Consider the following 13,090-nt stretch of genomic DNA (forward strand, 5'->3'; position numbering starts at 1 on the left):
ACTAGGTGCTAAACATACAGACTAACCATAACAAACCAGAATAAAATAAACTGTGATATTTCCAAGCTTAGGTAGATTGGCAACACTAAATAGGCCCTAGAGTGTGAATACTGTCTGTCTCTGTGTTGGCCCTGTGATGAGGCAACTTGTTCAGGGTGTACACCGCCTTCTGCCTGAGTGCAGCTGAGATAAGCTCCAGCACTCCCCGCATTCCCCAAAAGGGACAAGCAGTAGAAAATGGATGGATGGATTTTCACGCTCACATAATTCTGTTTAGATGAAGATTCATGGATTAGAATCTAGAATTGACTTTTAGCAAGTTTAAGACAAAGCAGAAGCAGCCACCGGCTCAGTGTGTCAACATACTTGCCAACCCTCCCAAATAGTTTCCCCTCCCGAAAATCTCCCGGGGCAACTATTCTCCCGAATTTTTCAGATTTCCACCCGCACAACAACATTGGGGGCGTGCCTTAAAGCCACTGTCTTTATCGTCCTCTGTAATTTGTCGTCACGTCTGCTTTTCCTCCATACATACCGCATGCCGGCACAATCACATATAATATGCAGCTTTTACGCCCACATAAGTGAATGTAATGCGTACTTGGTCAGCAGCCATACAGGTCTCACTGAGGGTGGCCGTATAAACAACTTTAACACTGTTACAAATATGCCCCACACTGTGAACCCACATCAAACAAGAATGACAAACACATTTTGGGAGAACATCCGCACCGTAACACAACATAACACAACTGCACAAATACCCAGAACCCCTTGCAGCACTAACTCTTCCGGGACGCTACAATATACACCCCCTGCTACCACCAAATGATTTGGTTCTGCAAAGCGATTGTTGCCGCTGCTGTCAGGTTGGCTGGTCTCAGGCCATCTGGGAGGTGAAGGTCCATGGGCTGGTGTGGTTACATGTAGTCTACGGTTGTGATGACGGTTGCATATACTGCCAAATTAGTGCAAGGATAAAAAAAACATTTAATGGAGAGGCAACAGCTCAAGTGGACGTGCGTCCCTGCAGTCAACGTGTCTTTTGCACGCTCCCTCGACTCTGGCAACATCTGTGGCGTGTGTGCCTTGTAATAAAACTGCACACTTTTATTTTGGCCGGCGTAGGGCACAGCTGTGCAATAATCATGCGCGCTAATCCGCATCTTGATGTGCCACACCTGTGAGGTGGATGGATTATCTTGGCAAGTCCTTACTATCACAGATTAAATCAGATTTGTCAAACAATAATTGAGAGAAAAGGGCATTTTGTGTGTATAGTAAAAGTTTATTGATCTTTGTTTTCAACTAATGAAATATGGGAGTAAAACCTAAAGTGTGTAAAATTTTGCTTTAATTGTGATTATTTGTTCATATTTAGTGTGTTAATACTTTTGAATTGTGGTAATAATTTGTAATATTTGACGTTACAGTTTGTGTGCAAGTTGCCTCGCTGTAGTCATGTTTGACTAGCAGGTTGTGCTGAGTTGCCAGGTGGAAAATGACAAATAATGCTATCAGACGCTTTAGATTATTATACTGAATATGCCCGATTTTAATATGGAGAATGTTTTAATCCTGTGTATTTAGCGGTTCTCAACCTTTTTTCAGTGATGTACCCCCTGTGAACATTTTTTGAATTCAAGTACCCCCTAATCAGAGCAAAACAGTGTTGGTTGAAAAAAGAGATAAAGAAGTAAAATACAGCACTATGTCATCAGTTTCTGATTTATTAAATTGTATAACAGTGCGAAATATTGCTCATTTGTAGTGGTCTTTCTTGAACTATTTGGGGAAAAAAAGATATTAAAATGACTAAAAACTTGTTGAAAAATAAACAAGTGATTCAATAAATAAAGATTTCTACACATAGAAGTAATCATCAACTTAAAGGGGAACATTATCAGCAGACCTATGTAAGCGTCAATATATACCTTGATGGTGCAGAAAAAAGACCATGTATTTTTTTTTAACCGATTTCCGAACTGTAAATGGGTGAATTTTGGCAAATTAAACGCCTTTCTGTTTATCGGTCGTTTAGCGATGACGTCAGAACGTGACGTCACCGAGGTAACACAGCCGCCATTTTCATTTTCAACACATTACAAACACCGGGTCTCAGCTCTGTTATTTTCCGTTTTTTCGACTATTTTTTGGAACCTTGGAGACATCATGCCTGGTGGGTGTGTTGTCGGAGGTTGTAACAACACTAACAGGGAGGGATTCAAGTTGCACCACTGGCCCCAAGATGCCAAAGTGTCTGCCGCCAGACCCCCATTGAATGTACCAGAGTGTCTGCACATTTGACCGGCGATGCTAAGACGGACATGGCACAGAGATTTATGGATAACCTGCAGATGCATTTGCAACCATTAAGTCAACGAAATCACAAAGGTGAGTTTTGTTGATGTTGTTGACTTATGTGCTAATCAGACATATTTTTTTCATGCCATGACTGCCAGCTAATCGATGCTAACATGCTACGCTAATCGATGCTAACATGCTATTTACGCTAGCTGTATGTACATTTGAAACTAGATACCCACATTTAATGCGAAACAAACACTTACCAATCGACGGATTTAAGTTGCTCCAGTGTCACAAGATGCGAAAGTCCTGATCGTTTGGTCCGCACATTTTACCGGCGATGCTAAGGCAGCCATGCTATGGGCCACTTCATTAGGTACACCCACGCTATGGCCGAATAGCGTCAATAGCTATTCGCTCAATAGCTTCAATTTCGTTTTCACTATCTGCCTCTATACGCCGACCATCTGTTTCAATACATGCGTAATCTGTTGAATTGCTTAAGCCGCTGAAATCCGAGTCTGAATCCGAGCTAATGTCGCTATATCGTGCCGTGGTAACCGCCATGTTGTTTGTTTCGGCAGCACTGTATGACGTCACAGGGAAATGGACGGTGGATTTACAGATGGCGAAAGTCAGGCACTTTAAAGCTTTATTTAGGGATATTCCGGGACCGATAACATTTTGAAAAAAACTTCAGAAAATACAACAAGCCCCTGGGAACTGAATTTTATTGTTTTTAACCCTTTTGAAATTGTGATAATGTTGCCCTTTAAAGTGCCCTCTTTGGGGATTGTAATAGAGATCTATCTGATCTCAACTTCATTCTAAACATTTCTTCACAAAAGAAAAATCTTTAACATCAATATTTATGGAACATGTGCACAAGAAATCTAGCTGTCAACACTGAATATTGCATTGTTGCATTTCTTTTCACAGTTTATGAACTTACATTCATATTTTGTTGAAGTATTATTCAATAAATATATTTATAAAGGATTTTTGAATTGTTGCTATTTTTAGAATATTTTTGAAAAATCTCGCATACCCCTTGGCAGACCTTCAAGTACCCCCATTTGAGAACCACTGCACTAAGGCAGTGTTTTTCAACCTTTTTTGAGCCCTTTTTTGCGTTTAAAAAATCCGAAGGCACACCACCAGCAGAATTTATCAAACGTAACTCAGTTGACAGTAAAAAGTTGTCGTCGCAATTGTTGGATATGACTTTAAAGCATAACCAAGCATGCATTAATGTAGCTCTTGTCTCAAAGTTGGTGTACTGTCACCACCTGTCACATCACACCCTGACTTATTTGGACTTTTTTGCTGTTTTCCTGTGTAGTGTTTAATTCTTGTCTTGTACTCCTATTTTGGTGGCTTTTTCTCTTTTTTTGGTATTTTCCTATAGCAGTTTCATGTCTTCCCTTTGAGCGATATTTCCCGCATCTACTTTGTTTTAGCAATCAAGAATATTTCAGTTGTTTTTATCCTTCTTTGTGGGGACATTGTTGATTGTCATGTTTGGATATACATTGTGGACGCTGTCTTTGCTCCACAGTAAGTCTTTGCGGTCGTCCAGCATTCTGTTTTTGTTTATTCAGTAGCCAGTTTAGTTTTGTTCTGCATAGCCTTGTCTAAGCGTCAATGCCTGTTCTTAGGGGCACTCACCTTTTGTTTATTTTCGGTTTAAGCATTAGACACCTTTTTACCTGCACCCTGCCTCCCACTGTTTTCAACATCTACAAAGCAATTATCTACTGACTACCACCTACTGATATAGAAGAGTATTACACGGTTACTCTGCCGAGTTCTAGACAGCACCGACACTCAACTACAACACATTATTTGCAGACTATAATTACTGCTTTGCAAAAAAACATTTAACCCAAATAGGTGAAATTAAATAAATCTCCCACGGCACACCAGACTGTATGTCGCGGCACAGTGGTTGAAAAACACTGCACTAAGTCACACGCTCGCATGCCAGTGCACAAAAAGTAAATGTACTTGGGAGTGCTTAATAAATAACTTCATGTTCTGTTGTTAAATAAGGTTTACAACATGTTGCATATTACAGTATTTTTCGGAGTATAAGTCGCGTTTTTTTTTTTTTTTGTAGTTTGGCCGGGGGTGAGACTTGGCCAAACTATTAAAAAAAAATAATAATAATAATTTATATATTTTTTGGTTTGGCCAAGTCTCACCCCCTGCTGGACTGTGGAGAAGACTGCGACTTATAGTCTAAAAAATACGACAGGAAAGATGATCAAAGCCTCCTCGTGAAATATTTGACAAAGATGAACATCAAACTGTGACAATTATAAACTTTTATTTGCTAAATCTCTTCTTCTGCAGCTGTTGGCAACATATGTGAAGTGAATTATATTTATATAGCGCTTTTCTCTAGTGACTCAAAGCGCTTTACATAGTGAAACCCAATATCTAAGTTACATTTAAACCAGTGTGGGTGGCACTGGGAGCAGGTGGGTAAAGTGTCTTGCCCAAGGACACAACGGCAGTGACTAGGATGGCAGAAGCGGGAATCGAACCTGCAACCCTCAAATTGCTGGCACGGCCACTCTACCAACCGAGCTATACCGCCCCGGTATAGCTAGAACTGTTATTATTAAGTCCCCTTCAACCAATAACGTCACAAACACGCGTCATCATTCCGCGATCTTTTTCAACAGGAAACTCCGCGGGTAATTTAAAATTGTAATTTAGTAAACTAAAGCGGCCGTATTGGCATGTGTTGCAATGTTAATATTTCGTCATTGATATATAAACTATCAGACTGCGTGGTCGCTAGTAGTGGCTTTCAGCCAAGTTAAAAGCTTTTTTTTGCAGCATTTTTTTAGGCGAGATTAAAATATTTTTTGAATTACAAATCGTGATTGCAATTTCTTTTGTTTGCTTTTCAGCCCTAAAAAAAAAAAAGGTGATTCATTGTTATTTGTATTGTGTGTACAATACTTAGTGTCAACATGCAGTAGGATTGGAGCCATGCAGTACAGGTGTATTAATAATCTTCATACTGTCATCTTGCATTCTGTCTGAAATATTCATATTTTAGCGGAATGTTATAACAGTTCAAAGTTGTTGGTTTTTTATTTTATTATCTCCTCATAACTCCTTTGTCCTTTTGTCCCCTGCTGCAGTGGATTCTTCCCATTCAGGCTCTGCAGGGTTCAGCTCCTGGGTTTACTTATGTGGTAATTGCATGCACTTTGTGAACACGCTTTTCTCTTTTTCATGTAGAAACCATGTTTGTGTTTGTTTTGCTGTGGAGTGCCACCAAAGCCAATTTTTACAGGTTATTTGAAATGTCGTTTTTGGAAAACCAGACGCACAGCATTAGCAGATTAGTGGGCAGATTTATACGCCGATTTTGCAGATCCTGACATCCTAATCCCAGATCAGGACCTGTCAGTGGTGGATTTAGTTTATGGACTGTCTACTGTGTTTAAACCTTGTTTATTGAGGAACTCTGCCTTAAATCACTTTCTGCTACTGAGTGGAGACCAACAGGAGACACTTTCAATTAGCCAATTAAAACTCTGCATTAATTGCTTTATTACTCAGTAGAACTGGTTCCCACGTGACACACAAAGTTAGGAGTAGAAAGCGCATTCTTGCATGAGTTTCGGAACATTTACCTCTGACCTCACAAGTTCTTTGAAAAAATGCAGATGCCCTAAGGCCTCAGTTATAATAGTTGCCACGCACAAAAGTCGCGTCAACACAAGCGTAACGTACTTACTTTACTGTACGGAATTTTCATTGCAAACGTTGGTATTTATGGAAAAATTCTACCCGGACTCTTTTGATGATGCACAGAGCTCACTCTAAGTTTTACAGACACAGTAAATGGGTTGTACTTGTATAGCGCTTTTCTACCTTCAAGGTACTCAAAGCGCTTTGACACTACTTCCACATTTACCCATTCACACACACATTCACACACTGATGGAGGGAGCTGCCATGCAAGGCGCCAACCAGCACCCATCAGGAGCAAGGGTGAAGTGTCTTGCTCAAGACACAACGGACGTGACGAGGTTGGTACTAGGTGGGATTTGAACCAGGGACCCTCGGGTTGCGCACGGCCACTCTCCTACTGTAGGTGTGTGTTTAGAAAATGGAAGAATGGATATGTGTATATGTATGTATGTGTGTGTGTGTGTATATATATGTATATATGTGTGTGTGTGTATATGTGTTTATATGTATGTATATATATATGCTGTTTATGTATATATATATATATGTGTGTGTGTGTGTGTGTGTGTGTGTGTGTGTGTTATGTATGTATATATATATATATGTGTGTGTGTGTGTGTTTATATATGTGTGTTTATATGTTTATGTGTGTGTGTGTATATATATATATATATATATATATATATATATATAAAATAACATGTGTATACACATACAAACAGACATATATATATATATATATGTGTGTGTATGTATTAGGGGTGTAACGGTATTTGTATTGAACCGTTTCGTAACGGGGTTTCGGTTCAGTTCGGAGGTGTGCCGAACGAGTACACATGCTAGCAGCGACCGGGCTTAGGACAACATGTTAAAGCCAGAGCTGGAAGACCCTCCAACTGAAAGAGTTTCCACACGGACATATTAGGTAGCGTAGCGCACGTTGTGTAAACAATCCACACTGAGGCAACAGACGGCATGCTAGCAGCGACCGGGCTACGATAGACTGACCATACCTCCTCTTTTCACCGGATATGTCCTCTTTTGCAGGGCTGTCCGGGTGGAGTTTCTTAAATGCCTCAAATGTCCGGCATTTTAAGTTAGGGTTGGGTGTATTTTCAATGTACGTTCAGGGTTAAGAAGGGGTTAAAAACAAGACAATTTGTGCACGCAGCAACTTTCGTGAGGGAGGGACAGAGAGCGAGAGAGTTATGATAAACATGCATGCGTCGCCAGGCTCTGCATTTTACCCATAGATTTATCAGATTTTATTTATTATCTGTAGCAGGGGTGTCAAAAGTGTGCCCCGGAGGCCATTTGCGGCCCACAGCTAATGTTTTAAAGGCCCACGGCACATTCTAAAAGTACTATTAAAATAAACAAAAGTGAAATAAAAAAGCTTCAAGGTTAAATGTAATATAGAAAAAGTTACAATATTGACTAATAAAACAAAACTGTTTTTTTTTCTTTCAAACTGTCATTGCTCAAAACATAATATTGAATCAAAATGAATATTATGAATTATTGACTTATCCAAGGTTCCCATTAATTCACATCAAATATTCCACCAAGAAAAATATTTTTGGTGGAAGATTTTGCAAATTTGGTAAATAAATAACCAAAAAACGTATATTTTGTTTTCTTACTGTGCCGAAAATGAACCGAACCGTGACCTCTGAACCGAGGTATGTACCGAACCGAAATTTTTGTGTACCGTAACACCCTTAATATAAATGTATGTATGTATATATATATGTTTATATATTGTATGTATATGTGTGTATTTATGTAATACACACACAGTCGTGGTCAAAAGTTTACATACACTTAAAGAACATAATGTCATGGCTGTCTTGAGTTTCCGACAATTTCTACAGCTCTTATTTTTTTGTGATAGACTGATTGGTCACAAAAAACATTCATGAAGTTTGGTTGTTTTATGAATTTATTATTGCTCTACTGAAAATGTCAGCAAATCTGCTGGGTCAAAAGTATACATACAGCAATGTTAATATTTGCTTCCATGTCCCTTGGCAAGTTTCCCTGCAATAAGGCGCTTTTGGTAGTCCACTCTCAGTGCTGCTGGAGTGATCGCCAAGTGCAAAGAGCAACTGGTCAGTAACATGGCACCATCGGCTTTCACGTGTATTGGTACCCAGTCGGAGTGGCGGGACTTGGTCAGTGCCAAAAAATAAAAGAAAAAGTACTGGATTTGGTACCCGTCCCTAGACGTGGGCAACATGTTTTTATAAATATTATTTTTGGCGTAACCACATTCTCAGGCTTGAATCTAGGACACTTTTATAAATGAGGCCCCGGAAGAGTGACAGCTGTGTATTGCCAGGGTGTGATTCTCAGTAGCAAACACTTGTTGTTGTTGTTGTTCTATTGATGCTTTCTTTTCCCACACAGGAGGTCCGGAATCTGCAATCTCTGATGTGAGTTTCCACCTCTTGATGAAGTCTGTCTGTCTGGGTGTGTGTCTGCGTGTGTGTGTGTGTGTATGTGTGTGTGTGTGTGTGTGGCCTGACGACCATGCTCAATCTCGCCCGCCCAGCTCCAGGTGCCGGCCATCATCCCCTCCTCATCCGGCAGGTCGTGGGACCATGACGACCACCGCAGGCGACAAGAGAAGTGGCAGGAAGAGCAAGAGCGCCTCCTGCAGGTGAGGAGCGGTACTTTAGCACGCCTGTGATGTGCAGCACTGCATTTGTTTGCCTGCTTCAGGAGCAGTATGAGCGAGATCAGCGCAGGCTGGATGCTGAGTGGCAGCAGGCTCGACGTGCCGCGTTGGAAGGGAAGGTGTGTTGCAGGCTGGGATTCCTTTCTTTAAAGTTGCAGTTTATTTTATTTTTTTACATCCATTTACCTTTTTACCTGTGCATAAATATATTCTCCAGCCTGTAAGGCTGAGTTTGGTTTAATGTGTGAGATTAAATTGATTTCTTGCATATTTAAAGGCCTACTGAACTGAGATGTTCTTATTTAAACGGGGATAGCAGGTCCATTCTATGTGTCGTACTTCATCATTTCGCCATATTTTTGCTGAAAGGATTGAGTAGAGAACATCGAGGATAAAGTTTGCAACTTTTGGTCACTAATAAAAAAGCCTTTCCTGTACCGGAAGTAGCAGACGATGTGCGCGTGACGTCACGGGTTGTGGAGCTCCTCACATCTGAACATTGTTTACAATCATGGCCACCAGCAGCGAGAGCGACCCAGACCGAAAAAGCGACGATTTCCCCATTAATTTGAGCGAGGATGAAAGATTTGTGGATGAGGAAAGTGAGAGTGAAGGACTAGAAGAGAAAAAAAAGGCGAGGGCAGTGGGAGCAATTCAGATCTTAGACACATTTACTAGGATAATTCTGGAAAATCCCTTATCTGCTTATTGTGTTACTAGTGTTTTAGTGAGATTATATGGTACCTGAAAGTCAGAAGGGTTTGGCCACTGGTGTGGTGACCGCCAGTGTCTCTGAGGGAAGCTACGCAGCTGCAGGAGGACGCAAGCTCCGTTCATGTCTACGGTAAGAATCACCACAATTTTCTCACCGAAACGTGCCGGTTGACATGTGGTCAGGATTCATGTTCGCTTGACCGCTCTGTTCCATAGTAAAGCTTCACCATCGGGAATTTTAAACAAGGAAACAGCGGCTGTGTTTGTGTTGCTAAAGGCAGCTGCATTACACCACTTACAGCCTACATCTTTCTTCTTTGACGTCTCCATTATTAATTGAACAAATTGTAAAAGATTCAGCAACACAGATGTCCAGAATACTGTGTAATTGTGCGATTAAAGCAGACTACTTATAGCTTGGATCGGACTGGAAAAAAATGTCCGTTACAACCTGAGACGTCAAACGCATGCATCATCATACCGCGACGTTTTAGCATGATACTTCCGCACGAAATTTAAAATTGCAATTTAGTAAAGTAAAGCGGGCGTATTGGCATGTGTTGCAATGTTAATATTTCATCATTGATATATAAACTATCAGACTGCGTGGTCGCTAGTAGTGGCTTTCAGTAGGACTTTAAGCAGGTAATTCCATGCTGAGTCGTCATATTACTGCTAGGAATCCAATTACTGTATTTTCCAGATTATAAGGCGCACATAAAATCTTTTTTTTGTTTGTTTCTTAAACTTGACAGTGCGCCTCATAACCCGGTGTGCCTAATGTACGGAATAATTCTGGTTTTGCTTACCAACCTCGAAGCATTTTTATGTGATACATGGTGTAATAAGTGTGACCAGTAGATGGCAGTAAAACATAAGAGATACGTGTAGATGTCAAGATGACTGAAGTTAACAACACGAACATTTCATATGTTCCATTGAAAACATAGAACTTTACACACGACGCTCCAAAATGTATCAAAATGTTTTAGTACAACTTTGGTAAGTTATGAAGTTGCACAAGTTGATGAATTGTCGGCGCATTAAACATGAGTATCATGGTGTGTGTGTGTATAAGGTAAGATGTATTATCTGGCGTTTTGTTTTGCAATAATATGCAAAAGCAACTTTTCTTACCTTCTGGTACCTGCTGATCTGTATTTGGGATCTGCATAAATCCTGAAAAATTGCGCGAGTCCGCCTTTGTAGTCGATAAGCTTATTTTTCTCTATGTTCTTGTTATCCATCCTACGCTGTTGCCATTTCTAATATAAAGTAGTGTAAAGTTGTTATTTATATCTGTCAGTAAACTTGCCATAAAAGCGTTAAAACCTCCCGGTGTAGTGAGTTGACATTATTCAGCCAAGGAACTTTTGTTATTAGAGTTCCGGTCGGACGGTTTTTCACGAAAGACACTTCCATGTTGTTTCCGGATGAGGAGATGCTGCTCAAAGTCTGAATGTCATTAAAACAGTTAGCTCCATCTTTTGACACTTTTTCCACCCCCGTCCTTGCACGCTACACCACTGCAACAAAGATGATAGAGAAGACGCTGTCAAAGGTGAGCCACATAAATAGGACCGCCCTCCAAACGGCGCTTCCTGAAGCGACTGTCAGAAAGTGGTTTGAAGATGATCTGTAAAACAAAGAACCACCATTACATTTTATGTAGACCACAAGGAAGTGTTTTCAATTTAGAAAAAAAATTAATAATCTGACTCCTTTTAATGCGCCTTATATATGAAAAAGATCGGAACTAGACCATTCATCGGCAGTGTGCCTTATAATCCAGGGCGCCCTTTGGTCCGTAAAATAAGTTTTGTTTTTTTGGAGCACTTATTGCAAATACATTTCATTTGTTGTTTCAGAATAACTTTGAGATGATCAAAGATGCCGAGACCCCCATCAGGAGGATCCACGTGAAGACTTTGACCAACAAAGAAGAGCCGAGTCCTGGCGAGCTGGAGCTAAATGTTCACAGTAGCACGCACAAAAATCCGAAAGAAAAGATAGATGGAGACTGGTGAGCTGTTACACGAATGTTCTGTGTGGGAAATTCATGTCTAGGGATGTCACAGTTCTAACATTTTTTATAGTGGTTGTTGTGAAGGAAATGATCACCGTTATCGTGATCTATGTGGTGTTTTTAAATGTGCTTGCACTTATACTGAAATCTTTTAACCACAAACACAATCAAAATCCAAGCACCTGGAATATTATTACATGATGCCTTCAATCTCTATTTTTACAACTTATATAGAGGTATTCTTTAAGTTACGTCTATTGACATGTAGTAATGGAATACATACATACATACATACATACATTAAGTTAAAGTACCAATGATTGTCACACACACACACACACTAGGTGTGGAAAAATTATTCTCTGCATTTGACCATCACCCTCGATCACCTCCTGGGAGGTGAGGGGAGCAGTGAGCAGCAACGGTGCCGCGCCCAGGATTCATTTTTGTAGATGCTGTATCACGACCGATCCATCAAGAGTTTGAGCAGAAATGTCGTATAGGGGTAGGAACTATACACCATGAAACATTAAACAATTGTTTTTAAAGTAATACCTTTGTGAAATTATAAAAAAAACACAAGTAATTTAAAAAATTAAATCAAAAGACATGGTTCATTTATATTATCATTAAACAATTTGGCTAATGAAGATAAAGTAATAAGCTTTTTTCTAGCATATTGAGCCGAATGTGCCAGTCTTTTCGTTGTGCAGCCCTACAAAGTGTTTATACTCCAAGTATTGTACTAATTACGCTCCAGCTGTTTGACTCTAACGAGCGTCTCAAGTCAAAGTTTTGATGTCAGAATTCGGAGGTGTTGAAATTTGCCATGCAAAGTCGCCAATGCTAATCTCTAGCATGCCTATGGCACATTTAATGTAAATTAGCATCGAGCTAGCCCATTCACAAAAAACGGAGCCTTATTTTACATACGAGCGCCATCTTTTTGCTTTGATGGCATGGACGCTTGTTTGAAAGGACAAACGGCATGAAAATTGCTTTGAATGCTTGTAATCCCCACTAGATGTGAAGTCTGCAACAAAGACATCGGAATATGCTACCCTTTGATTTGACGAAAATAGACGGAATTTTTCTCGGTGCCTACATTTTAAAACCAAATCCAGTCCTCATCCATCCATCAATTAATCAATCAATGTTTACTTATATAGCCCTAAATCACTAGTGTCTCAAAGGGCTGCACAAACCACTAGGACATCCTCGGTAGGCCCACATAAGGGCAAGGAAAACTCACACCCAGTGGGACATCGGTGACAATGATGACTATGAGAACCTTGGAGAGGAGGAAAGCAATGGATGTGGAGCGGGTCTAACATGATACTGTTAAAGTTCAATCCATAATGGATCCAACACAGCTGCGAATTAGGTGAGTTTGAATAATACACAATAGTTGGTATTCAAGGATAAACACAAAATATCAAAAATTATACATGACAAACAGAAATGGCATCATTAAACAGTAAAAAAGTGAACAGTGTAAAGTGCAAATAATGCTATAAACATTAAAAAAAGAAAAACACACAACCCGAGTGGGATAAAATGTCTATAACGCAGCATCAATACTTGCTCTTGAACAACTGTAAACTTAAAAAAAAATGTATCTACACACTCCCTTCAATTGTTTGCCC

The 13,090-nt window shown here is 40.0% G+C and overlaps 1 protein-coding gene across 2 annotated transcripts in view; it reads left to right on the forward strand.

Annotated features, from left to right (window-relative positions):
• The window catches only part of LOC133542895 (LIM domain only protein 7-like), an 89,224-nt gene that overhangs the window by 64,816 nt on the left and 11,318 nt on the right, over nucleotides 1-13,090 (forward strand). For both annotated transcript variants that reach the window (XM_061887144.1, XM_061887145.1), the window contains 4 exons: nucleotides 8,434-8,459; nucleotides 8,579-8,686; nucleotides 8,749-8,823; nucleotides 11,287-11,441. In XM_061887144.1, the coding sequence (XP_061743128.1) occupies nucleotides 8,434-8,459; nucleotides 8,579-8,686; nucleotides 8,749-8,823; nucleotides 11,287-11,441 (364 nt within the window). The remainder of the gene's footprint in view (nucleotides 1-8,433; nucleotides 8,460-8,578; nucleotides 8,687-8,748; nucleotides 8,824-11,286; nucleotides 11,442-13,090) is intronic.

The sequence above is a fragment of the Nerophis ophidion genome, linkage group LG25, assembly GCF_033978795.1.
Source record: "Nerophis ophidion isolate RoL-2023_Sa linkage group LG25, RoL_Noph_v1.0, whole genome shotgun sequence".
Lineage (NCBI taxonomy): Eukaryota > Metazoa > Chordata > Actinopteri > Syngnathiformes > Syngnathidae > Nerophis > Nerophis ophidion.